Source organism: Wolffia australiana, chromosome 20, assembly GCF_029677425.1.
Source record: "Wolffia australiana isolate 7733 chromosome 20, ASM2967742v1".
Taxonomy (NCBI): domain Eukaryota; kingdom Viridiplantae; phylum Streptophyta; class Magnoliopsida; order Alismatales; family Araceae; genus Wolffia; species Wolffia australiana.
Genome location: NC_135854.1, coordinates 7,330,434 through 7,353,476, shown reverse-complemented (window position 1 = coordinate 7,353,476; position 23,043 = coordinate 7,330,434). Strand labels below are relative to the sequence as shown.

The following is a 23,043-nucleotide window of genomic DNA, read 5'->3' as shown; positions in this document are numbered from 1 at the left end:
CATAATGACTTGGTCCATTGTGAGGAGAAAACCTTCATGGTATCGTCATAGTATCTGGCTCAAAATTGTTAACTGACATGCTCCATAAGTTCTTGCTCCCTTTAGTTTATGTGGAGTGCTCGTAAGGACATCATTTTCTGTCGGACAAAACTTACCAATATCCACCACCAGCTACATGAGGGGAATTAAACGGCGAATGTACAGAGTCCCACCTAGACGTTGTCCCCTTCGCGGAACTCCAAGATGATACCTGATGAGCGCAAACACTTGCCCCATGCATTGCCAACTGGGGGGGGGGGGGGGGGGACACGAACGAGCTGCTGGCACCTGAGGTCTCCACAGAAACATGCAACAATATCACTATTGTATCTTTTTCCTTTGTGTCATGGGCGTGGGCGTGTAAGGTCCACGTGTAATTGGGATATTTACGCTCGCTCCATGCCTATAAACTTTTCCCAACATTCAACCTTACATATATAAAACCCCCCTGGATGGCATCTAGGGCACGGCTGGAATGCTCTATGAGCACAACCCTTGGGTTGGTCATACCTAGAACTGTGTTTTTGCCCATAAGTAAAAACAAACTACATGGTTCAGTCTTGCACTAGCTCTCTTTTCCACTTAGCAAGATCAACCGCGAGAAGCATGAGCAGCCATCGTGTTGAGAGCATAGGCATTAATCCCATGAACATATAAAATAGTGACATTAATCCAATATCTTTATTAACTAAAGACATAACTTTCAAGAAGATTAAAGAGAATGAGAAATGATTTACTGCATCTTTAACACATAACTAATTTATTATTTGTAAACTTATTCATTTAGTTACTTAATGTGGCTCATTTTCTATGTACGATCGTTTACCATGACATTTTAATGCTCACATGAACCGGCAAATTGAGATGAACATTTACGCGTTGGTGCTTCATGAGTTTATCTTTCGAGGATGAAAAATTCCATGATGATTACTCATTCATAAAAGTGGAAGAAATGTGAGTTTGAAGAACATAAGTGATAGTGTTTTTTTTGAAGAATGGAACCCCGCTCCGGGACGACAATTGACATGGGACCCGAGTCCCCTCCGATTCGACTGCGATCCAGACTAGCGATTCGCTTTCCCCGCCATTCTCTTCTGACCGAGGTGCTTCTTTCTCGGGGGGCGTCGCAACCCCCCCCACCCCCTCGCCTCGGCTCTTTCTTCCCCTCTCTTTCTCTTCCGCTCTGCCCTCGCTTCTCATTCCGCCGCTCATCGGGAGCTTTCTCCGCCATCGCTGCGCCGACCCTTTGCAGGATTTCTGCTCTTCTTCCCGCATTGCCCATCTCTCGGGTTGGGGCCCTAATCTCCAACTCTTCTTCTGGAATCGGCTTTGCGCTTCCATCACATCCTCCCGTCGGTCGCGCTTTCTCTCTTCGCTCTGCAGTCCCTTCTCCGCGGTGGCTTCCCTCTCCGAGAAGGCGGTTCAATGGAGGCGGATGAAACCCTTTGCCTTCTCCTGCCCCTCTTGAGGGCTTCGAGGGCGATCTAGCGCCATGGTTCCGTTAGGGCAGATGGATCAATCGAGGTGCGTGGAACAACTTCTCTACATTTCTTCGATAATTTTTTCGCATTCACGCCCGAGTGGTTGGTTATTCACTACTCTCCTGGAAATCCCTAATCTCGTCTCAGTGCCATGAAGTGTGAGACCCCTGACACGAAAGGGGCCGACTTCCCCCGGCCCTCGGAGGAGTCTTCTGACGAGAAGATGGCTGCCGAAGCGACTGTCACGCGGAGGAGAGGGCGAGGGAGCGCTGTGCAGCGGCCGCCGGTGGTCGGCAGCTACGTGACGAAGAACTTCGCCGACGGGTCTGGAGCGCTCATCGGGAAGATCGTCTCCGCCGGACGATTCTTGGCCGCCGTCTACGAAGATGGTCGGCGGGAGGAGCTCGAGCACAGCGAGATCCGGAGGATGTTGCTCGCCCCGCCGCTTGCCGACGACGAGGAGCTCGCGCGTCGGAAGAGGAAGCTCGAGGAGATTCTGTCCGAGGGGACGACATGCACCCGGTCGAGCCGGAGGAAGGTGGACGCGTCGTCTTCGGCGAGAGCCCCGGCGGCTGCGCAGGGGAAGAAGGGGAGAAGGAGATGCAGAGAGGAGGAGCCCGCCGGTTCTCGGGCGGTGGAGGCGGAGAACGATGTGGATTCTTCTACGGATTCAAGTGAATCGATCGTCGCGCCGCCCGACAATCCCCCGTCGGCGCCGGCCGCGGCCTTGCAGGCGCTGGCCCTGCCTGCTTCCTCTGGCAACTTGGGGGTTCCTGAGGAGTCTGTCGGGTGCCTTCTCTCCGTCTACAGCTTCCTGAGGGCGTTCAGCGTTCCGCTGTTTCTGAGCCCCTTTGGACTCCCCGAGTTTGTGGGTTCCCTCGTCTGCCTCACCCAGAACTCGCTCTCGGACTCCGTTCACCTCTCGCTGATGAGAGCTCTCTGGCGTCATCTCGAGGTCCTCTCCTCCGAAGGCTCTCAAGCTGCGTCGAAATGTCTCAGGTAATCACCATCTCTTTGCCCTTCTCCTCCTCCTCCTCCTCCGTCATCCCGCTCGTGAATTAGACCGACCCATGTCTAATTTTAGGTGTCTGGACTGGGCAATGCTCGACGCGTTCACTTGGCCGGTGTACGTGGTGGCGTACCTGCACGTCATGGGTTGGATGAAAGGCCCCGGCTGGAAGGGGCTGCAGTACGGTAGAGCAGAAGAAGAAGAATACTACAGCTTGCCCGCCGCGAGGAAGCTGGAGGCCCTTCAAATGCTTTGCGATGCGGTGTTGGATTACAGCGAGTTAAGAGCCGAGGTTGATGCGAGGGAAGAGGCGGATGAAGAAGGGGAGTTGGCTGCAGATGACGCTCTGCCCCAGCAAGCCGGTGTAAGTGCGAAGGAAGTTGTGCATCCTCGGAGATGTGTTTCCAGGCGTTCCACGGCTGTCGTTGACAGTGCGGCGATTGCTCTCGAAGGGTCGACCGCGGGCTCCAACAATCTGCCCTCTGGAGTTCCTGATGAGCCCGGCGATCATCCCCAGGACGGAAATTCTGACGAATGTCGGATTTGTAGAATGGATGGTACTCTGATATGCTGCGATGGCTGCCCCTCGGCGTACCATTCCAGGTGCATCGGTTTGGCCAAAGCCTCTCTTCCCGAAGGAATTTGGTACTGCCCCGAGTGTGCGGCCCGCCAGCTCGCACCCACCTTCGACAAGGTTGAGATGGGTCCTCGAGGAGCTGAGATGTTCGGCATTGATCCCTTTGGACGGGCATTCATGGGCGCCTGCAATTTCCTGCTCGTGTAAGTCGATTGGTGATCTGATTATTAACCGTGTCTTTCTCTAGTTGGTGCTTTCTTTCGTTTGGATCAGTTCATTGAGTTTCTTTGACTTCTCTTTAACGGTTGGCATTTTCTTCTTGGGATTTGTTCTGTCTCAGCCTTGAGGCGTCGTCGTCGTCGAACGTTGAATCGACGTTCCGGTATTATGATCGAAGCGATGGTCCTGCGATCCTTAAGTTTTTACTCTCGGCGGAAGGGTATTCGACAGTATATTTTGATATTTGCCAAGAGATTGCAAAATACTGGGCGATTCCTATCGACCAATGTCTCTCTCAAAAGGGAGTGACAGACACTGGTGCTCTTCAGATGGCGGATCTTCGAGTCCAAACGACGTGTCCCTTGCCGGCGGAACCTTTGAAAAATGCTGATTCACAGATAAAGATGGAAAATTTGGCGAACATTATTCCTGGTGCTCTCGACAGTGGTGCGGCCATTTCCAATCTCGACGATGATTTGACCGCTGGAGTTGTCATCAATGAGACCGATTCCGTGAATCAGATGGATTATATCTCCGAAACTAGAAAGTATTTGAAAAGTTCGGCAGAAGAGCCTGATAACGACGGGGTTGATCTGGCCATGGAAAACCAGTCTCCCTCAAGATGTGCAGATGGCTCAGGCATACCAAAGGCTGAAGAGTGCTCCCACGAGAAATCACACCAGCAGATTGATCAGGACTCGGATTTACTTTCTTCCAGGTCATTCAGTCAGCCGACTGTTCTAACTGGCCTAGTCCAACAAGGATCAGATAAAAAATCTAGAGTGCTCAAAGAGTTGGGAAAGTCCACCAATGATACTGTCGCCTCAGTCAGAGAGGGTGATGCAGAGAGCGAGGTTTCACCTTCTGGCTCAAGGATGTGCATTGTTCCTTGGCAAGAGGTTAGCCCCAATCCTGTGGGTGGTGGCAACAGCATGGGGGAAGAATGTAAAAATTCGTGCGTCCTGGTGAGAACTTCCTTTCATCCTCTAGCTTATTGTAACCAATATATGCTTGGCGAATTCGCCGCATCCGCCGCAGCAAATCTGGTGGCTCTTGATGCCAAGGAGGGCGGTAACAAACTGGCAGTTGATGCATCGTCATCATCCTTAGCTCGTCGCCGGAAGTTTGTGTCAGCTAGCATTGCTATGCAGTTGAAGGCCTTCACTGGGTCGTGCAGCATGCGTTTTATTTGGACGAGTGTCGAGAGGAAGCTTCTGGAGTGTCCGAGGGAAAGATGTGGTTGGTGTGTTTCTTGCAAAGGAGCAACTGTCAACAAGAAGGGCTGCTTGCTGAACCTCGCCATGGTGCATGCGGTGAAAGCTGCTCTCATAAGAGGTCATGTAGGCATGCGTCCTTTCCCGAGGAACTCAAATGAGAAAAGCCAAGTGTCTGCCATCGCTTCTCATATCTTGAACATGGAAGCCGATCTATTTGGGCTTCTTATTGGGCCTCTGGCGGACCCAAAATACATTAAACGGTGGCGTATGCTGGTGAGAGAAGCTTCATCAGTTGGGGCCCTTAGGCCGCTGCTTCTTGAGGTGAATTTTAGGCTGCTCTTCTCTTCTCCAAGGCCGCCTGTGTTTTTGTTGATTCATGATTATTTGGTGCGTTTGTGCAATTGGTTGGTAACTTAAGTCTTGTTTGAAGTACTTTTGTTGGTGTTTGGAGTCGTCGACATCTTTGTAGCATAAATATAATATCTTAGTAGTTCTTTTGAAGAGTATATAAGTTACTAGATCGTCATCTTCATCCATTAAAGTCCATAGCTATTAATTGTGCCAACTGGGTCGAAATGTGCTATTGCAGCATGATGAACGTGCACGAAGAGCACTCCCCGGTCTAATTATTTACTGTGCGTTTCCTTTCATAGCTTGAGAGGAACATTCGAAGCGTTGCCGTCGCTGCGGACTGGTTTAAGCTCTTTGAGGATTGGTTTGGAGACCGTCCTGCCAGAAGAGTTCCTGCCACGCCAATACAGAAGCGCGGACCTGGAAGACCAAAGAAGAAGTCTCTGCCATCTGGAGCAACACCAGCTCCCCAAACGGAACGGTTGATAGAAATCAGTTGGTGGCGTGGGGGTAGAATATCTAGGATTGTCTTCCCCAGGGGCATGTTGACCCGCTCCTTGGCTAAGAAGGCTGCTCGTGAAGGTAAGAAAAAAAGCATTTTAACTTGATTCCTATTAACGTGACGGTTCCATTGCGTATTGGGTTCGTCTTTCCTTTGTGTATGTACACTGAATGCTTCGTCATTCTTTCTCCCCCCCTGCTCTCTCTATCTCTCGAGAAGGTGGCTTGAGATGCATCCGCGGAATTAACTACTCTGGTAACCCCAGAAGTCAGCAGCTCGCTTGGCGAGTGGCAGTGGAGATGAGCAGGAGCCCATCTCAGATCGCTCTCCAGGTCTTTCCTCCCTCCTGCATTATTTTTATTTTTTCATGTCATATTTCGTCTATAGTATTTTGATCTTTTGAGTTGTCCGTGTATAAAATGAAAAGGTGAGGCGTCTCGATGCTCACATCAGATGGAAGGACCTGGTGCTTCCGGATCAGATGCCTTCAGAAATCTCCAAGGGGGCAGAGAGTGAAGCTTCAGTCTTCAGAAACGCTGTCATTTGTGGTAAAGATGTGACAGCCACCAGGGTGAGATACGCGCTGACTTTTGGGGACCGTAAGCACCTTCCTTCGAGCGTGATGAAGAACGTGTTGGAGATCGGAACTGATCCGGATGGGAAAGAGAAGGAGAAACTCTGGTTTGCTGAGAACAATGTTCCGCTCTATCTGATAAAGGCCTATGAGGAGAGGGCACGCAGAGAGGGAGTGATTCCTGTCGCTGCTCCTCGAAGGTACTCTCCGGCTGAAGAGGTTCAGCAGCGACAGCTGAAAGCCTTCCGCAGGGACATCTTTTCCTATATTCTGCACAGGGAGGACAACCCAATCAGATGTGTCTGCTCATCCTGCCCTCGTGATGTTATCCTTCGGTGCGCTACATTGCTCTTTTCATTCTCTATCACATCCATTGCGTGCTTCATCTCTCCTTGACTGATATCTCTGTCTTCTTCTTCTTTTCTTTCTCAGGCAGGCTGCAAGGTGCAGCTCATGTCAAGGTAGGTGATCATCTGTTTGTTATCTTGCTTATCTGCACTATCCATCGTGTACCTTCTTTTCTCTTATGTCGGATTGGTTACTCGGTGCAGGTTATTGCCACGTGACGTGTCTCCATTCCTCATCTGCTCATCAGGGGTTGGATCTGGATAACTCTCCTCTGTGCAAGCAATGCCATATAGTTCTGTGCGCGGCAGCAGCAAAGAACGGAGAGGATGCGATCGATTATAAGCTTTACCCAGCATGTTCCCCTAAAATCAAAGCTCAAGCCGGCGACTTGAGAAGGATTGGGGACCATCGCATCCATTGCAATGGCGGTGCTGCTCTTGCCACCTGTCCACCACCGCCCCCATTCGCGAGCCCTTGCGCACAGGCCATGGCAAAACACACCGTCTCTCCAAGCCCAGTTTCCGAGTCCGGAAGAAGACACGGTCAGGGATCCCTCCAAGTCAACCATGGGCTTATTTGGAGGAGGAGGAGAAAGGGAGACGACAACGGCGAGGAGTTTAGATTCCATCACGTTATCCGTAGAGGGGCTTACCCTTCTTCAACAAGACCAGTCTGCGTCCTTTGTCTTAAGGAGTACAGTCCGTCGTCCACATACATCCGCTGCCAGAAATGCCCCAGTAAGTTGACTTTTCATCGGATGTTATTTTCTTTTTCTAAAATGTAGCTTTTTATGCAGCAACTAACGCTCAACCTATCATTCTTGATTCCTTATCCATGTCCTTGATCGCGTTCTTATTGTCATGTTGGCGCTACAGATTGGGTTCATGCAGAGGCAGTGCAGCTGAAGGACGAGCAGCTGCCCAGGTTGGTTGGCTTCAAATGCGGCAAATGCCGTCGGAAAGGGTGGCCAAAGTGCCCTTACGAAGATGACCCCGACCTCTCCAGGAAGAAGAAGAGAGACTCAGTGGCCCACTTGCATCCTTCTCAGGATGACTTGCTGCCGCAGCTGCAGCTGCAGCCTTGGCCACAACCGCAGCCACAGCCTCAGCGGCAGCCACATCCACAGTCACAGCTGCAGCCTTGGCCTCAGCCGCAGCTGCAGCATCTTCCTGATACCGTCGCTGCAAAGGAACATGGCGGAGAAGGTACAGCCAGTCAGTACCCCTCGTCCGGGCCGACCTTAGTGGGCATGGACATGGAGATGGATGTGGGCATGATGAGGGCACACGCAGGCGTGGACGTGGATGTGGACGTGGACATGGACATGGACATGGACATGGGCATGGATATCGGTATGGATATGAGCATGGTCATGGGGCTGGGCGCGGACATGGACTCGGAGCCCCCTCAGACATACTTCTCCTTCACGGAACTGCTGTCAGCGCCCGAGGATAGCTTCTTTGATGCTCAGCTTGAGGAATTGCTGCCGTCGGTCGGCGATGGCGGTTGGGCCGACGCCTCTGCAGAAAATGGGACAAGTTGCAACAGTGTCCGGGCTTGCCAGAAATGCGGCAGCGGGGAGCCGCTGGCGGAGCTCGTGTGTCAAACGTGCGGACTCGCGGTGCATGCGGCCTGCGTGCCGTGGGCAGCCCCCGGCGGCGACTCTGCCGGCGGGCCGTGGAAGTGCGTCGGCTGCCGGGACTGGGAATAGAAGGTAATGCTCCGGCGGTTGATTGATTGTTTGATCGGGCCAGCGCGCTGGTTATTTTTTGTCCCCCTCCCTCTATAGCCTCAGCCTCTTCAGAATTTTCTTCGGTGACTTGTGGGGTGAACTGGATGGGATGCCCAGGCCATCTTCTCCGAGGGACACAAGAAGAGAGAAAGAATTGGGTGAAAAAATATTCTCACGGAAGAGTCGGAGCGTCCTCTACACTTGTATAAAAAAATTGAGGTTCTAGCTAATTTTAATTAAATAGTCTGATCTAATGACGGAAGAGGATGCTAGGCGGCGGAGGCGGAAGGTCCGTCGTTGGGGCTGTGCGCGACGGCGGCGTCGTGGCCGTTGGGCTGGCAGGCGAGCTCGAACTCCTTGTGGCGGAGGAGCAGCAGCATGCGCTCGTTCTCGAGGGAGAGGCGATCGTTGTCGAGCCTGGCCCGCTCCATGTCGCGCTCCTTGTTGCCGCTGAAGCGCAGCCACTTGAAGCGCTGCTTCTCGAGCTCCAGGGCGCGGCGGCCGCAGCTGACCCGCCGCTCCTCGAGCTCCACGGCCCGCCAGCTGAGCCACTGGCGCTGCTGCTCGGGCGAGCCGGCCAGGGAGGCCAGCTCCCCCTTGAGGCGGTGCATGTCCTCCTCTCCTGGGGAGGAGGCCCTCCCCCTCTTCAGCCCTCTCCCCTTGCGGCGCTCCTCCTCGTCGTCCTCCTCCCCCTCGTCGTCCCCCTCCTCGTCGTCGTCGTACAGGCGCTCCTCTTCCTCGTCTTCGTCGTCCTCGTCGTCGCCCTCCTCCCCGGCCTTGGCCGCCGGGGACCCGTCGCCCTCTCCCCGGCATTCTCCGGGCATCATCGCGGGCTTGCCCGGCGGCGAGGCCATCGCCAGGTCCGGGTGCGAGCACTGCGGCTGCAGCTGCGGGTGGGCGGCGTAGGGGTCCGGCGGGAAGGAGGCGGAGTCGCAGGCGGGGTCGCGCGGGGGGGCGTGCTGGTGCATGGAGGCGGAGGAGCCGTCGGCGGCGGCGCAGCTGCGGTGGTAGGCGCACATCTCGCGGAAGAAGAGGTGTTTGGAGTTGAGGAGCTTGCGGGCCTCCTCCTTGGCCTTGGGCGAGAGGTGGTCCATGGCGTCGAGGAGCGCCTGGTTCTCCACCACCCGGCAGGCGGTGCCCCTGCCCAGGATGTCGTTGACCCGCTTGTAGCGCTTGTTCAGGTCGTTGAACTTGTCCTCGCACTGCTGCGGCGAGACGAAGTAGCCCTTCTCCATCATCGCCCGCGACACCGACTTCCACTTGCCCTTCTTCTGCTGCTGCTGCTGCTGCTGTTGCTGGTGCAGCGCCGTCGCCCCCGCGCCCGCGCCCGCGCCCTTCTTGGCCGTCTTGCCGGCGGCGGGGTGGTGCTCCGCGCCTCCCTCGTCCCCCACGCAGTAGACCACCATGATCAGAAGCCGCACCATCGCGTCCGTCCACTTCATCCTCTGCCACGGCGACGCCGCGCCGGGCTGCGGCTGCGGCTGCTGCTGCTGCAGCTGCTGCCTCGCCAGATCCATGCCGGAGTCGTCTCCGTAGGTTTCGTCGTCCGGGCTGGGCGCCAGCTTCACCTGCGCTCCGCCGCCGAAGGCGTAGACGTGCTTGGCGTCGTCCGCCTCGGCCTGCTGCTGCTGGTGGCTGGGGAGGAGATGCCGGTGGGGGAAGAGCAGAACCTGGCGCTGCGCCTGCTGCTGCTGCTGCTGCTGCTGCGGTTGCGGGTGGTGAACCTGGTAGAGCGGCATCTCCAGCCCCAGCGACCCTCGGACCATGCCCTCGGCTAAGCCATTGCTCTCCATCATGACCCCTCTCTCCGTCGCTTCTTCTGCGTCTCTCGCTCTCTATCTGCGTGCGTGTCTCTCAGTGGGTGTCTGTGTGTGTGTGTCTCTCTCTCCCTCGTACATCCGTAGTCTGCTGGCTCAAGGTCGAAGGTAGAAGAAGAAGAAGATGATGATGATAATGAAGAAGGATCTTAGTTGCCACTTGAGCGCCAGCAGGCTTATATCCAGCCGTCCCTGCCAGGAGCGCAGTGGGGGAGGGAAGGTCAATATCCGGTGGAGCCTGCGGTTTACGGGAAAACCGGGAAACCCACGACTGGCTAGCTCCATCTTTGTCAGTACCCGCGGGCCGGATGATGATGAGTCGGCGAAGCCGGAAGCCGTGGGGCCTGCGCCCGAAGCAAATCCCACCGGATTAAGCCCGCCGCCGGGGCCGGTTTTATGGGTCACCCACGGTTTGACTCTCTCCGTCTGAGGCTGGCACCCTCCTTAATCCTTACCAGAACGCGCGCCCCCGGATTCTACCCGAATCTCCATCTCCTCGCTTTTCATTTTCATTTTTTAATCCGCCACCGACTCCATCGATCCTTTAAAATTATCCCCCCTCGGATTTCCGATGGCATTGGAGAGCGGATGGTGACGATTGGACCTCAAATTTCCCTCCTTTTTTAATAAAATTTTCCTCAATTTTCCCTCCGAGACCTTCAGAGTATATTATCAATCCCCTCTATCTTACTTTATTTCATTAGGCGGTTAAGCGGGGATATTTATCTCCTAACCACGTGGAAACAGGTGGGAAGTTTATTTCAATACACATCCATCCATCCATTCACACTCATCCACCCATATCTTTTTCATTAGTCATCGTCATCATCATACGCCGTGCGCAGTAATATTCATTAATTATCAAGTTTATATCCATACTTATCAACCCTATCATTAGTGTTTGCACTGGACTGCATTCCAGCATCCCATTTTGCCCTGAATATTTTATGCATACAACTTCTATAGAACATCGTAAGCCTTTTTGGTACACTCCATTTTGTCCAGAACCCAGGTAGCTTAGCTTGGACTGGACGAAACCCTCTCCCCTTTGTCCCACAATTCGGTCAAATTTCATTTGTATGAAATGTATTGTTTATCTATAATTGATAAATAGAACGTAATCGCTGTTGTTTATAAATGAAAAAAATCAATATCCCAGAATGTTTTAATCGTTTTTACTGAAAAGTTTCCATATCTTAACCTCTAAAATAGATAGACTAGAAATGAATATTGTAGATGTGCTAGATACCAAATCTCTGATAAGAACCCTCAAAAAAATAGTGACTCTACTGCTGCGATAGGAAGTATTGCCCTTCTCACAGGCTTCGTCGATGCCGGGAGAAGGGGTACCAATCCCAGGTTCAAAAGGGAACAATGTATCCGGGAGATAGAAAGAGGAGAAAACAAGGGAACTTCAGGGAAAGCGGGAAGAACGACGCTTCCGGGTGAGAGTAGCGTCCTCTGGTGCAGGTAAGAACATCTGCAGGGGCAGTAGGAGCGGAAGGTGAGCAAGGGGGCCAGCGACAGGGTTCGCTAGGTAAATGAGAGAGAGAGAAGAGAGACTCACGGTGATTCAAGCTGCCTCTCTTCTTTCTCCTCAACCCTTAAGTTAGGGTTCCTGTTGGGCTTGTGGGCTGCTGATGCTGTTTGGGCTTCCGCCGCTCGTAAATGCGGCCCGGTATCATATCAATCTCTCACAATGTGGAAAATTCTTAGTCCCCCCCACTCCTGAAAAGGCCATTTAATCCAATCGCATTTTACTCCTGCCAAAGGTACAACGTAAAATAGGATAAATCCTGAAGGAATAGTTAATATTAGGTGCTTCATATTTGCAAAAAAATATTTCTATCTGTAAAGCATATGGTGTGCAATATTAGGGCTAGCGATGACAACAAGTTGAAGATGACTTTGATCAATAATTCTTGTATAAAAAATATTCTTTTATTTATTTAAAAATTAAGTGATGTGTCCTACTGGAGTAATATAATTGTTTAGGTTAGCAACGCATGCATAACCCATTATGTAAAAACTTTGTGAGAGTGCTATGAGGAAAATAAAAGCTTCCCCTGACACAACTTGGATGTAAAGACAGTTGTGTCACACATTAGAGGCTTACATGGTCTATAAGAAAGCCTCTACCATCATGTGCATTTTAGTTACCCTGTGATGATAAATAATTATTCCCGACATCGGAAAGAGATTTCTAATATTTCATTCCGTTATATAAAATAACTAATATTAATTTCATTTTTTCAGAATAAAAGTAGGAGCGTAGCTTGATTTATTTCCTTTGAATTCTTCAATAACAGTGAACACCTTTTATTAATTTTATAATATAAGTTTCAAGAAATTCAATCCTACGCATCAAAACTCGCTAAAATATGAATGCCTCAAACTCATGTGTCAATAGTCCAAAATCATTGTTTTTCTAAGAGTTGGGACAAAGACAACTCCATGATTGGGAGACCGATACATTATTTTCACCAAGTTTTCATATTTATTTTTTAAATTTGCTGTAAATTGATTCACTAACTTGAACAACATAATCCATTATCTCTGTGGTAGCCGCATAGTTATTGCCAATCAATACTTCTCCAGCTACTCTTTGTGTGCCACAAATAAATGCACATTTCAATATAAGACTCAGGTAAACAGCTAACGATTCTGGCTGGGAGAAATGATGCCCTGTGAAATTGAATCTGAGAACAAATCTAGGGATTTTATCGCATTGTTCTCATTCTCAGGCCCTGATCCCCATATTTTATGTTTGGACCAATGACCTTTTGTCTCTCGGGCTTAATGAGCTTCCTGATGTAACGATGTGGACAAATCCTGTTCTCAGAACTATGAATATTTAGTGTTTCATTACTTAATATAAACCTGAAGTTAGAATTTTCCTGTACGAAAAAAAAAAAGTTATTGCTTCCTGTGCTTGTACCCTACGTTCATCCTCTCAAATGAATCAACAATTTAATCTTTAAAGAAGGGACTGGTTTTCTCAAGGAGCCGTCAAACCTGTCGTTCTAGACGAAATCATCAGTTTTGAAACACGTGATCAAGTCTTGTTTGACCTTCAAATTCTCCAGGTTCAAAGAATGTTGAGTCTTATGTAATATTATCGGATTGCCGAAAGGTAAAATGAATAATGCTGCCTGATGATCTCTTTGGGGTCTGCGAAAGGGTTGATTTCTGCTTTAAGGTAAGTAAAATATCATCCAACTGATGACAATTTATCATGTTGAACTCATTGCAACTCCTATTAATGAATCATTAAAATGAGAGGAAATAAAGATGATCGATGATAAACCCCTCACTGAATGAGACAATGGTGGCTGTGTCGAAGATTATGATGATGCGATGATGCTAGCCATCCTATCAGGATGAAGCAAGAAAATGCACCCGCGAAGTCTTTTGATGAAATAAATCTCCAGTTAGAGGCACGACCTCAAGAACCTTCCAAAACATCTTAAAAGACGATGCTTTGTAGCTCAATCAATCAATCGAAATATGTTTCTTCAATAACCAGCCATCTCATTCCCCGTAATCTCTCAATCTTTCATTCCCATTCTCTAGACCTTATCGTTCTTTCAAGATGATTGATGGTCGCTCAGTCATCATCCCGAATGATGAGCTGAGAAGGGAGGACCAGAGCGGCGATGGGGGACTCCTCCGTTCCGCCTCCTTGGTCGATGATGAGCCGAAGGCCATCCAGATGAAGCTTGCCGTGATGGCCGCTGACGATGATCGTCGGCTTCTCCCCTTCAAGTTCCTGCGCAGGAGAAGGAGGACATCATGATCGAAGGAGAGATAGATAACGCGACGGAGACCATGCAAACTCGCGTCTTCTCTTCTTCACCTTGGGAATAGTCCAAACATTCTGTCTCCCGCTGAGAGCCTCAACCTTGGAGATGCGAGTGTCCCTCGACCGCAAAGCCCTCAGCTGCTGATCGATGGGTTTGTCCCTCTCCAGCCCGGCATGAACCGCAATCAATTTGCAGCGCGTTCTTCCTTCGGCCGTGTCGATGAGCACGCCATCCTGCAATTCCCACGTCTTTTCATCATCAAATTCTCGCCCGCAACAATCAGCAAATTCGTGGGTTTTCTTAATCACCTCCTCGTGGATCCAGACCAAGTCCGACAAGAACTTCTTGTGCTCTTCGGGGACGGCCGTCGCCAACTCTGAAACACAAGAAAGAGACCCATGTCCTCGAATGAACAGGAAGAGATTATTCAGAGAAAGGAGAAGATATTATTCACCAATGGAGCCGTGGGGGACGCCGTAAGATTCAAAGGTAGGAGCCGCGTCGTAGATGGAGCCCATGTATTCGGAGCCCCTCTTGTAATTCCAGCGATCCCGGATCGCTCCTCCCCAGCGGCGGCCCTGCAGGTGCATCCGCTCGTACCCATCTCCTCTGAACCAGCCCTCTCTCTCCTCGTTGGACGCATATTCCGCCCACGTCTCGGAGAAAGGGGAGCCGTCGATCGGCGGCGTCAGGGCGCCGACGAAGGCCGAGAAGGCCAAATCGTGGTTGCCACAGAGGAAGACGTGCCTCTGCTCGGGGTAGCGCGCCGGAAGAGAGAGGAGGAAGTCGATGACTTGTCGGGTTTGCGGGCCGCGGTCGCAGTAGTCGCCGAGGAAGACGACGAGGGCCGTGCGGAAGGCGGCGCCGCCCAGTTTTAGCTGGAGGTTGGCCCAGAGGCGGAGAAGCTTGTCGTAGAACCCGTGAACGTCGCCGACGAAACAGATGGCGCGCGGAGTGTCCTGCGACGCCGCCTGGCCGCCGGCGGGATCGCTTCCTCCCATGGCGATCAACGCCGCTCTTCAATGGAAGTCAGCTCCTCACCGCAAATTAAGGAAGAAAAGTCAGAAAGTAGGGATCAGTTTTAGCTGGACCTTACTACACTTCCACATACCTGTCTTTAGGGGATTCAAGCCCATGAGAAATAACAGTTCGTTTCAGATGCTCGATTCAGATCTTCTTTTTGGGTCAGTAAGACCTTCAAGGTTGGGAAAATCTATTTTTACATGCTTATAATCGTTTTCTGAGTGTTGGGCTTGAATCCTCCCAGGAGCATTTCTATGGTTGTTTAGATGGGGATTCTAACCATAGAGGTTTTAACAGAAATCATGGTTAGGATTCCGTGGATGGTCTATGCTTGGAAGAGAAGCCCTAGCCCTAATGTTTTCTAAGGAAGCTAATTGTTGAGTAACATCTATGAGGCCATCCATAATCACATTTTCCCAAGGTGGAATACACTCTTTTATGGGAGTGGTAAAATCTTTATATTTTTATAACAATCTAGACCCGATTGATTCATCATGATGAGATGATGTGTATAAACAAATAAAAAGTTATTTGGAAACTAAAATAAGGAACAACGTAATTATGAGAACGTCGTCTTTTTAAGCAACCAAAACAAGGAATCAAGATCTTTTGACTATTATACCACTTGAGCTAGATAGTAGATGCATGAAAATGTTAATCAACATCAAATAATATTAATTAAATATTCCGCGAGGGTGATCCAAATGGGTTTAATCTTGTAGAACAAACCTGAATCTGTGAGCTAGGCTCTTCAAAAAGACAAAACATGGGAATGACTTTGATATCCTTAATTTAATGGAAGTAGATGGTACAACCACTCAGAGAATGCCAAGTCAAAGTTTAATACAAATGGAACCAGAAGATCATACAACCACTCAGAGGAAACCAGAAATTGTATGAAAATTAAGTTGTTGCAAGGTACCTCGAAGATGGGAGCCAATAGCTTGATTACTCTAATTTAGAATGCCTTGATTGACATTTATCTGCAGCTCTAGTAAAGGGTATTAAAGGAAAAAGGGATGGTGCGGGAATGAGATTTGATGGGAGTGAATGAATCAGGTCGATGAGAGAAGAGGATCATGTGCTTTAAAAGGTGGAAGAGATGGACTGAATGTGAATTGACAATATAGATGGTATAAGGTGAAATGACGAGAAGAAGAAAGGAGAAAAAGGACAGGTGAGAAATACAATATGCGGTGATGAGACATGAGTGCAAAATAGATAATGTTAAGGCTCAAATGTTGAATGATCACGTAAGAAGATAAGGTATTGAAGAAAGGGAGTGGGAACCCCAAGAGTAATTGATCTTTGTAGACGAGGAGATGCAATTATACTCACTTTTGTTGTCATTATCACCAGAATGTCACTCTTCTCCAAAGGAACTATACTTCACGATAAAATTCAAGCAAAAGGTATTATTACGCACATGCCCATGGCCTTTTTAAAAGGCAAGAAAATATGCAGTTACAGAAGAAACATTAAATGTGGATGGTTAATAGAGAGTGCCAGGGAGAAAACATGGAAGTGATGGTTTACGCGGGAGCATATCACGGGAGTAACATAAGAGACAGAGGTTTTGAGAAAACTCAAACTTGGCGGTTATATAGAAGAAAAGGAAGAGATAATTAATGAGGGATGAGAGTGGTAGAATAGTCAAGTTTTGTGGGCGGTTGATCCAATGAAAAGTTAGGTAAAAAAAGGAGAGAAAATAGGTGGAAGATAAAAATAGTGACGGTAATTATTAATATAAACATTGTACAAGAATGGATAAAATAGTAAACAGGGATAAACTGGTAGCACATCAAAGTTGAGGAAACTCCTGAAAGCATACCATATCACTGATTACAATGACGTAAATCCCTCTACTGGTGTGAAACCTATGTTACCTTATTTCATAAAGACTACAACGTTTTTGGGCAGATCTTCCAAGGAGTCAATTGTGCTTTTCTTGCATCTCATTATGAGTGTGGATCTACCTTTTTCTCGCACTTCTTGACCATCCAAAATTTAAGAATTTTATATCCTTCAATGAACAAAGTGCTGATTCGTATATTCAAACTTCCACAACTATAAGATGCGCAAGAGCTGAAAATTTTATGCTGGAAAAGTCAAAGCCAAAAGAGGTACTCAAGCCAACAGAAAACATATCGCTCATGATGGACACTTGGAAAACCTCGTACAAGTCACTATATTTGGGATCACTATGAATTGAATTGATACAACTTCGAGAACAAGTTATCAATGTTTGCCAATTCATTAGTTCTCATCAAGGATCATACTTGGAAAAGGTAATAGACACCATGTCGAAGGAATATAATATCACAAATAAGGTAAACCATCATTCATGACTTATTATGTAGTAATTTATGGATTGAAATTTTTTTCATTTATTTCTGTGCAACAAGGCCTGAAGGATCTAGGTATTTAAGGTTATTATTTTTTTATAATTAAAATGATTCTTTTGAAAAACATTTAGAACATACTTTGAATCAAATTATAGAGGTGAAATACTTACTTTGTGAAGACATTCATGACCAAAATATTCTCCTTAATAATACTCAGCCATGATTTAAAGAAATTCGTTATAGATTTTAAAACTTGTTACTACAGCTGGAGCTTCACCACAGAGAGTTCACCACTATCATACTTTATATCAGGATTAGGGTATGGAAAATCAGAACTCGCACATTGAAGATGTGTTCAGCAAGTGGAACTCTACATATGAAAATGATTAAACTAGTGTACATGAAGAGGATTATATATTTGACCAGATGGAAAACGATTATCTAAATACAAACAAAGGTAGATATTTGATCATGACTGAAAAGGGGGATCTCTTGAGAAAGTTTTTTGACAAAATAGTATGCTTTCACGATGCTACTAACATCCTTTCACAGGCACATGTCACTACATCATCTGTTGTTTTGAGGGCACATCAAATTCTACTAGATCAATTAGACTTTACAATTCATGCAATGGGCAATATGCATCCAGATCTTTAAAGGGCTCCAAGAAAGGAACAAACAAGGTCGCTTAAAATTGCATATGGTGAAATGAAGCAGAAGTTGACAGATTATCAACATCACTTGAAATTGATGCCTATTTTCCCATTGCGATAATGTTATCCCTGATGATTAAAAGTTTTATCATTGACACTACTGTACAACTTCTGAATAAAGTGTCCGCCTCTTCAACTTCAATCAACCAACAAATTATTGAAGATCAACCATTCATATTATAATTCTATTGGAGTGAGATAAATAATGTCAGGTCCAGGTCCAATATCTACTAGAGATGAATAATATGAATATTTGAAAGAACCTTTCATTGACCCTAGATAATCACCCACTCAAATGGTGGTCAAAAAGTTGGGTCTATAAAATATCCATGGCTTGTAGTGGTCGCAAAGGAGTTCCTCTCTATTTGTGCTTCAAGTGCACCATCAAAGACACTTTTTTTGGCGTTAAGAAGGATTGTCGCTGGTAGAAGAATATATTCTGATGACTTTAAAATGTTGGCGTATAAAGCTGACGAAGAGTACAACGAGGAAGACGGTGAAGTCGAGGAAATCATAGAGGATGACGAAGAAGACTAAACATTTTTGTGACCATTTTATGGTAGTACTATAATTCAAGTCTTAGAATGTATTTTCCAGCTGTGTATTCTTTAGGCTATTGCAACGAGCGGCGGCGCCAATGCAAGATTATGCTGGATGTGGTGTGACAATTGAACTGAAGTGAGCTAGGAAGCAGCATCTAAAAGGGCTTTGCATTTTCCAAGATTGACCTTATAAATTACCTTTTAATGCATTATTTCTGTACAAATTTTTCATCTTTGACTTTGACTAATCAAGATGACTAGACCAAGACCGCACCAGGACCGGACAAGAGTAGAATGGAATTGTAGCAAACTTTAGATAAGGTTTAAAACCAGGACCCAAAGTGGATTGTCAAACCCTCGTGACTCGTGAGAACTACCCAAACGAGACATACATCACGATCTCATCATCGGCCTCAGTCATCGCGGACGCCTACCGTCGCTACGTCATCTGTTGCGGGCGACGCCAAATCCTTCATCCCACTCGTTCTTCTCCGCAAGAGGGTAGAGGAGGAGGAGAGAGCAGCCGCGCCTCTGATTGGTGGCCGAGAGGGGGGGGGGAAAGGATGGCAAGCTTCCGCCTTTTCGCCGGCGCCGCTGGGCCCGCCCTCCCAACGACGGACCCATCTGCCTCTCGACCCGCCGCTTCCATTGTAAGAAGGCTTCCTTTCCGCGGCGCCTTCTCCTCTCCTCCGCCGGAGTTCCTCGCTCCTCGTGAAACCCGTCATCCCCTTCATCTCTCTGCTGCTTCGGACGACGCAGCCCCGGCGGATCTCTCCGGCCAACAACGCCAATTCTCTCTTCTCTTCGTCTGCCTTGGTATTTCTCTCTCGGTTCAGCCTTTCGGCCTCTCCTAGCGCAAGAGTAGTCAAATTTCTTGCTGTTTTTACGCTTCCCAGGGAATATCTGCCGCAGCCCGGCGGCGGAGGGCGTGTTTAAGAGCTTAGTGAGAGAGAAAGGCCTGGACGCCCATTTTAAGATCGACTCCGCCGGCACCATTGGCTATCACGAGGTTCTCCTAGACTACCGGGGACGATTATTTCTTCTCCCCCTTCCTGTTTCTGTCATCGTTCATGGTCTTTGTGTTCGTGGACGAAGGGAGACCCGGCTGATCCGAGGATGAAGATGGCGTCGACGAAGCGGGGGATCGAGTTGACCTCCATCTCGAGGCCCATTCGACCGTCCGACTTCAGGGAATTTGATCTGATTGTGGCCATGGATATGCAGAACAGAGGTGGGTACTCGCCACGCTTATAATCCGCTTCGAGATCGGTTAGAGTTTCTGCAATGGTTGCTCCTGAAAAAAATGACCTCTCAGAGATGGGTTATGAATCCAGTTCTTCGTTTCTCAATTACTTTTGTTTTTTCGTCTTTACCTGCGGTTTCGCAACGCTCAGATGACATACTGGCCAAGTATGAGAGATGGAGCTTCAAGGAAACATTCCCTGCCAATGCCCATAAGAAGGTAGTGAATCTCGACCAGAGCGCAAGCCGCTTCTCTCTCGCTCTCTTTTTTTTTGAAAGAGGAAAATGGAAGGATAATAAAAGTTTCTTGAGGAAAAGATGTGAGCTTGGAGAAGCATCGCTATTAAAGATGTGGGTATTCACTGGTGCAGCTTTGTGCAGGTTAAGCTTATGTGCTCTTATTGTACGAGACACAAGGAGACAGAGGTACCAGACCCTTACTACGGCGGACCTCAGGGCTTTGAAAAGGTGAGATTTTTACACTCGTGTTGCTCCTTCCTACCTGGCTAATCTATCGAAGAGAAGGCTGCAGTGCGTGATATCCGCACTCATTCCTTTGGAATTTGAGACGGACCGTCTTGTACTTTTTTCATCAATTTACCAGGCCTTCACTGCCTTCACATTTTCTGGGGTTTTTTCTGCAGGTTCTAGATTTACTACAAGATGCGTGCGAGTCATTGCTTGATAGTATAATTGCATCCAACGGCCACATATTCTCTTCCTAAAACTTTAAGCTCTTTTTATCCCTCTCAAACTCTCTCTTTCTCCTATTTCCATTTCTCTCTTTTTGTATCTAAACGCCCTCATTCAGTACTGACATGTTTTTGTCAATTGCAATGTTGGACATCTGGATGTTAGATCCACAGGAAGAATAGTTGACGTATTAATGACGACCATTTAGTATATCAATTTAAAACATGCCTCGATCCATTGTATCTTTTGCTGTGAAGCTCTGATTGATCTTGAAAGGAGATCTTTGGGTAATGGGACGCCAAGAGAAAAAATCCACAACCCTTATGACCAAAGGACATGACTCATAAGACTGACGGACCTCGCTCCTATTACATATAAAGATATTATTTCAGTTTATATGTAATCCTCTTTCACGTATCTTAATTAATCATCTACACATTTTTATAACTATATTAATACTGAAATGCAAAGTCCTACTGAATTACATATCCTCATGAGGTGTTAAAACCATATGAGTAGTGTGCTCATTAAAGACCTTTGACAAAAGTCCTTCCGTAAGTGAGCTTACTATCATGGAGTTTGTCCCAATATGCTTGATATACAACTGCACATTATGAACTCTCTTTCACAAGGAGGAAATTGATGTCAATGTGCTTTGGCTTTCATACACTCCTGTTGTTTTTGGAATAACATAACCCCTGACTGATTGTTTGTTACAATCCCGATCACAATGTAATTCGTCCAAATCATAATGCAACTGATTCAAATTTGGGATCGTTGTCCAAAGGAGAGTAGAGAAGGTGAAAGGTGTTCCAGAGGTAAGAGAAGACGGGAATGGTAAGGGAGAGGGGAAGCGATGATTGCTGGATAAGGAGAACGTTCTGCGAGCAGATTGGCAGCATATACCTGCGTAAACAAGAGGATGTTACGGAGAGGGATAGGGAGAGGGAGAGGGAGAGGAGGAGAGGCTAGGAGGAGATAAGGGAGGTAGTGCTCACAGATAATTTCTTCTCCTCCCCTCTGCTCTCACGGGTGAAGCCTTAATTGGGATTGACCTTGGGCTGGGCCGACATTACCGGGCTGGGCCGTTGTCGGTCCTTCCTCCGAACATAAACGCGCTGGTGGATCATATCAATGCTCCCCCCTAATTTGACCAGCTTGTCCTCAAGCTGGGAGTCAGGGAATTGATCACGAAGTGTGGCAGCCTGTTCCCAAGTCGCTTCGGATGGTGAAAGGCCCTTCCAATGGGTGAGAACCTGACAGCCATTGGCGGAAGGAAGGAAGGCAGAGATCTTTTCGGGTATGACCTGACAAACTGGATCGGTCGTGAGATGTTTGGGGAGCGGCTGGGGAATAATGTTGACAGGCGCGACCCGCTTGAGTTGTGACATGTGAAAGACTGCATCCGGCAGCAGCTCGAGCTTGTAGGCGACGGCACCCATGAACTGGGTGATGGGATACGGACCAAAGTAGCGAGGAGCGAGCTTCTCGAAGGGCTAGAGTGCCAAGGAGTGCATGCGGTAAGGTTGAAGCTTGAGGTAGACCTGGTCGCCTACGGTGAATCCCACCGGCCACATATGCTTGTCTGCCTAAGTCTTCATGAGTGCTTTGGTGCGGTCGAGGTGGTGCCGCAGACGGTTGAGGTGGGCATCCCATTCACGGAGGAGCTTGTCCACATCATCGACGGGGGAGGAAGAGCAGCCATTTTGAAGTAGAGTGGGGGGTGGGCGACCATACACCGCTTCAAATGGAGTGGTCTTGATGGTGGAGTGGAATGAGGTGTTGTAACTCAGTTCAGCCAAGTGCAGCCAAAGACTCCAGTGTTTGGGTTGGTCACCTGCAAAACAACGGAGGTAAGCTTCGAGACTCCGGTTGAGCACCTCGGTTTGGCCGTCCAACTCCGGGTGGTAGGCGGAGCTGTGACGGAGTTGGGTGCCTTGAAGGGAGTGCAGCTCTTGCCAGATAGTGCTCATGAATATGCTTCCCCAATCAGAGATAATGGTGCTCGGGGTGCCATGCAGCCGTATCACCTTGCGGGTGAAACGTTCAGCGATGTCCTTAGCCGAATAGGGGTGGCGGAGGTTGATGAAGCGGGTATACTTGTTGATGCAATCCACCACCACCAAGATGGAGTCAAGGTTGTTCAACTTGGGGAGGCCGTCGATGAAGTCCATGGAGATATCTTCCCAGATGCGTGTCAACGTTGGAAGAGGATGAAGGAGACCTGGCGGAGCAAGCGTGGATGCCTTGTTTTGTTGGTAGACATGGCAGACATTGACGAAGGTCTTGATGTCGCGCTTCATGCCTGTCCAACAAAACTGGGAGGATATGCACTTTTAGGTTTTAAGGAAGCCACCGTGGCCGCCCATCGGCTGTGTATGAAACTCACTGAGCACCATGTCGATGAAGTGGGAGAGCTTGGGTATCACCACCCTGCCATCATAGAGTGTTTCGTTAGAGAGGGTAAAAAGCGGGGGATTAGCCTGGCCTGCTTTGATGGCTTCAACGATAGGGGCGAGCGTTGGAACCTCTAACACATCCTGGCGGAAAGCACTTAAGTTGTCCCAATGGGACCACGAAATGGCCTGGAGGACGAACTCCGTGGAAGGGGGAACACAGGATAAGGCGTCCGCCGGCCACGTTTCACGTGTCCCATCTTGTACTGAATGGTGAAGCGATACCCCAATAATTTGGATAGCCACCGATTGTAGTCGTCTTGGACTTCTTGGTTCTCCAATAGGTGATTGAGACTTTGTTGGTCGGTGCAGATGATGAAAGTTTGAAAGAGCAGGTAATGACGCCATTTGCACACCGCC

General features: G+C 48.5%; 4 protein-coding genes across 4 annotated transcripts; 2 read left to right on the top strand and 2 right to left on the bottom strand.

The window, feature by feature from the left end:
- Positions 1–1,100: 1,100 nt before the first annotated feature.
- Positions 1,101–8,163, top strand: LOC144716183 (DDT domain-containing protein PTM-like). Its single transcript, XM_078591257.1, has 10 exons — positions 1,101–1,563; positions 1,668–2,519; positions 2,605–3,309; positions 3,447–4,863; positions 5,196–5,475; positions 5,615–5,727; positions 5,823–6,304; positions 6,402–6,430; positions 6,521–7,054; positions 7,193–8,163. The coding sequence occupies exons 1-10, from the start codon at positions 1,532–1,534 to the stop codon at positions 8,026–8,028; spliced, it is 5,280 nt and encodes a 1,759-aa protein (XP_078447383.1). The 5' UTR covers positions 1,101–1,531; the 3' UTR covers positions 8,029–8,163.
- Positions 8,164–8,203: 40 nt separating this feature from the next.
- LOC144716184 (uncharacterized) lies at positions 8,204–10,108 on the bottom strand. Its single transcript, XM_078591258.1, has one exon. It carries the CDS (start codon positions 9,843–9,845, stop codon positions 8,319–8,321), a length of 1,527 nt encoding a protein of 508 aa, XP_078447384.1. The 5' UTR covers positions 9,846–10,108; the 3' UTR covers positions 8,204–8,318.
- A 3,203-nt stretch (positions 10,109–13,311) lies between these two features.
- LOC144716207 (tyrosine-protein phosphatase RLPH2-like) lies at positions 13,312–14,754 on the bottom strand. Its single transcript, XM_078591299.1, has 4 exons — positions 14,124–14,754; positions 13,978–14,045; positions 13,723–13,902; positions 13,312–13,635 (listed from the first exon to the last, which is right to left on the bottom strand). The coding sequence occupies exons 1-4, from the start codon at positions 14,668–14,670 to the stop codon at positions 13,474–13,476; spliced, it is 957 nt and encodes a 318-aa protein (XP_078447425.1). The 5' UTR covers positions 14,671–14,754; the 3' UTR covers positions 13,312–13,473.
- Positions 14,755–18,698: 3,944 nt separating this feature from the next.
- On the top strand, positions 18,699–20,365 carry LOC144716237 (uncharacterized). Its single transcript, XM_078591335.1, has 6 exons — positions 18,699–19,108; positions 19,189–19,301; positions 19,388–19,523; positions 19,687–19,754; positions 19,916–20,002; positions 20,179–20,365. The coding sequence occupies exons 1-6, from the start codon at positions 18,856–18,858 to the stop codon at positions 20,257–20,259; spliced, it is 738 nt and encodes a 245-aa protein (XP_078447461.1). The 5' UTR covers positions 18,699–18,855; the 3' UTR covers positions 20,260–20,365.
- Positions 20,366–23,043: the final 2,678 nt, after the last annotated feature.

Coding starts and splice junctions, on each gene's coding strand:
- LOC144716207 (XM_078591299.1), bottom strand. CDS start 14,670: ATGGGAGGAAGCGATCCCGCCGGCGGCCAGGCGGCGTCGCAGGACACT. Junction 14,046..14,123: donor CGTCCCCCACGGCTCCATTG/GTGAATAATATC, acceptor CTTGTGTTTCAG/AGTTGGCGACGGCCGTCCCC. Junction 13,636..13,722: donor ATGTTTGGACTATTCCCAAG/GTGAAGAAGAGA, acceptor TCTCCTGCGCAG/GAACTTGAAGGGGAGAAGCC.
- LOC144716183 (XM_078591257.1), top strand. CDS start 1,532: ATGGTTCCGTTAGGGCAGATGGATCAATCGAG. Junction 3,310..3,446: donor GCCTGCAATTTCCTGCTCGT/GTAAGTCGATTG, acceptor GTTCTGTCTCAG/CCTTGAGGCGTCGTCGTCGT. Junction 5,476..5,614: donor TAAGAAGGCTGCTCGTGAAG/GTAAGAAAAAAA, acceptor TCTCTCGAGAAG/GTGGCTTGAGATGCATCCGC.
- LOC144716237 (XM_078591335.1), top strand. CDS start 18,856: ATGGCAAGCTTCCGCCTTTTCGCCGGCGCCGCTGGGCCCGCCCTCCCA. Junction 19,109..19,188: donor TCTTCTCTTCGTCTGCCTTG/GTATTTCTCTCT, acceptor TACGCTTCCCAG/GGAATATCTGCCGCAGCCCG. Junction 19,755..19,915: donor CTGCCAATGCCCATAAGAAG/GTAGTGAATCTC, acceptor AGCTTTGTGCAG/GTTAAGCTTATGTGCTCTTA.
- LOC144716184 (XM_078591258.1), bottom strand. CDS start 9,845: ATGATGGAGAGCAATGGCTTAGCCGAGGGCATGGTCCGAGGGTCGCTG.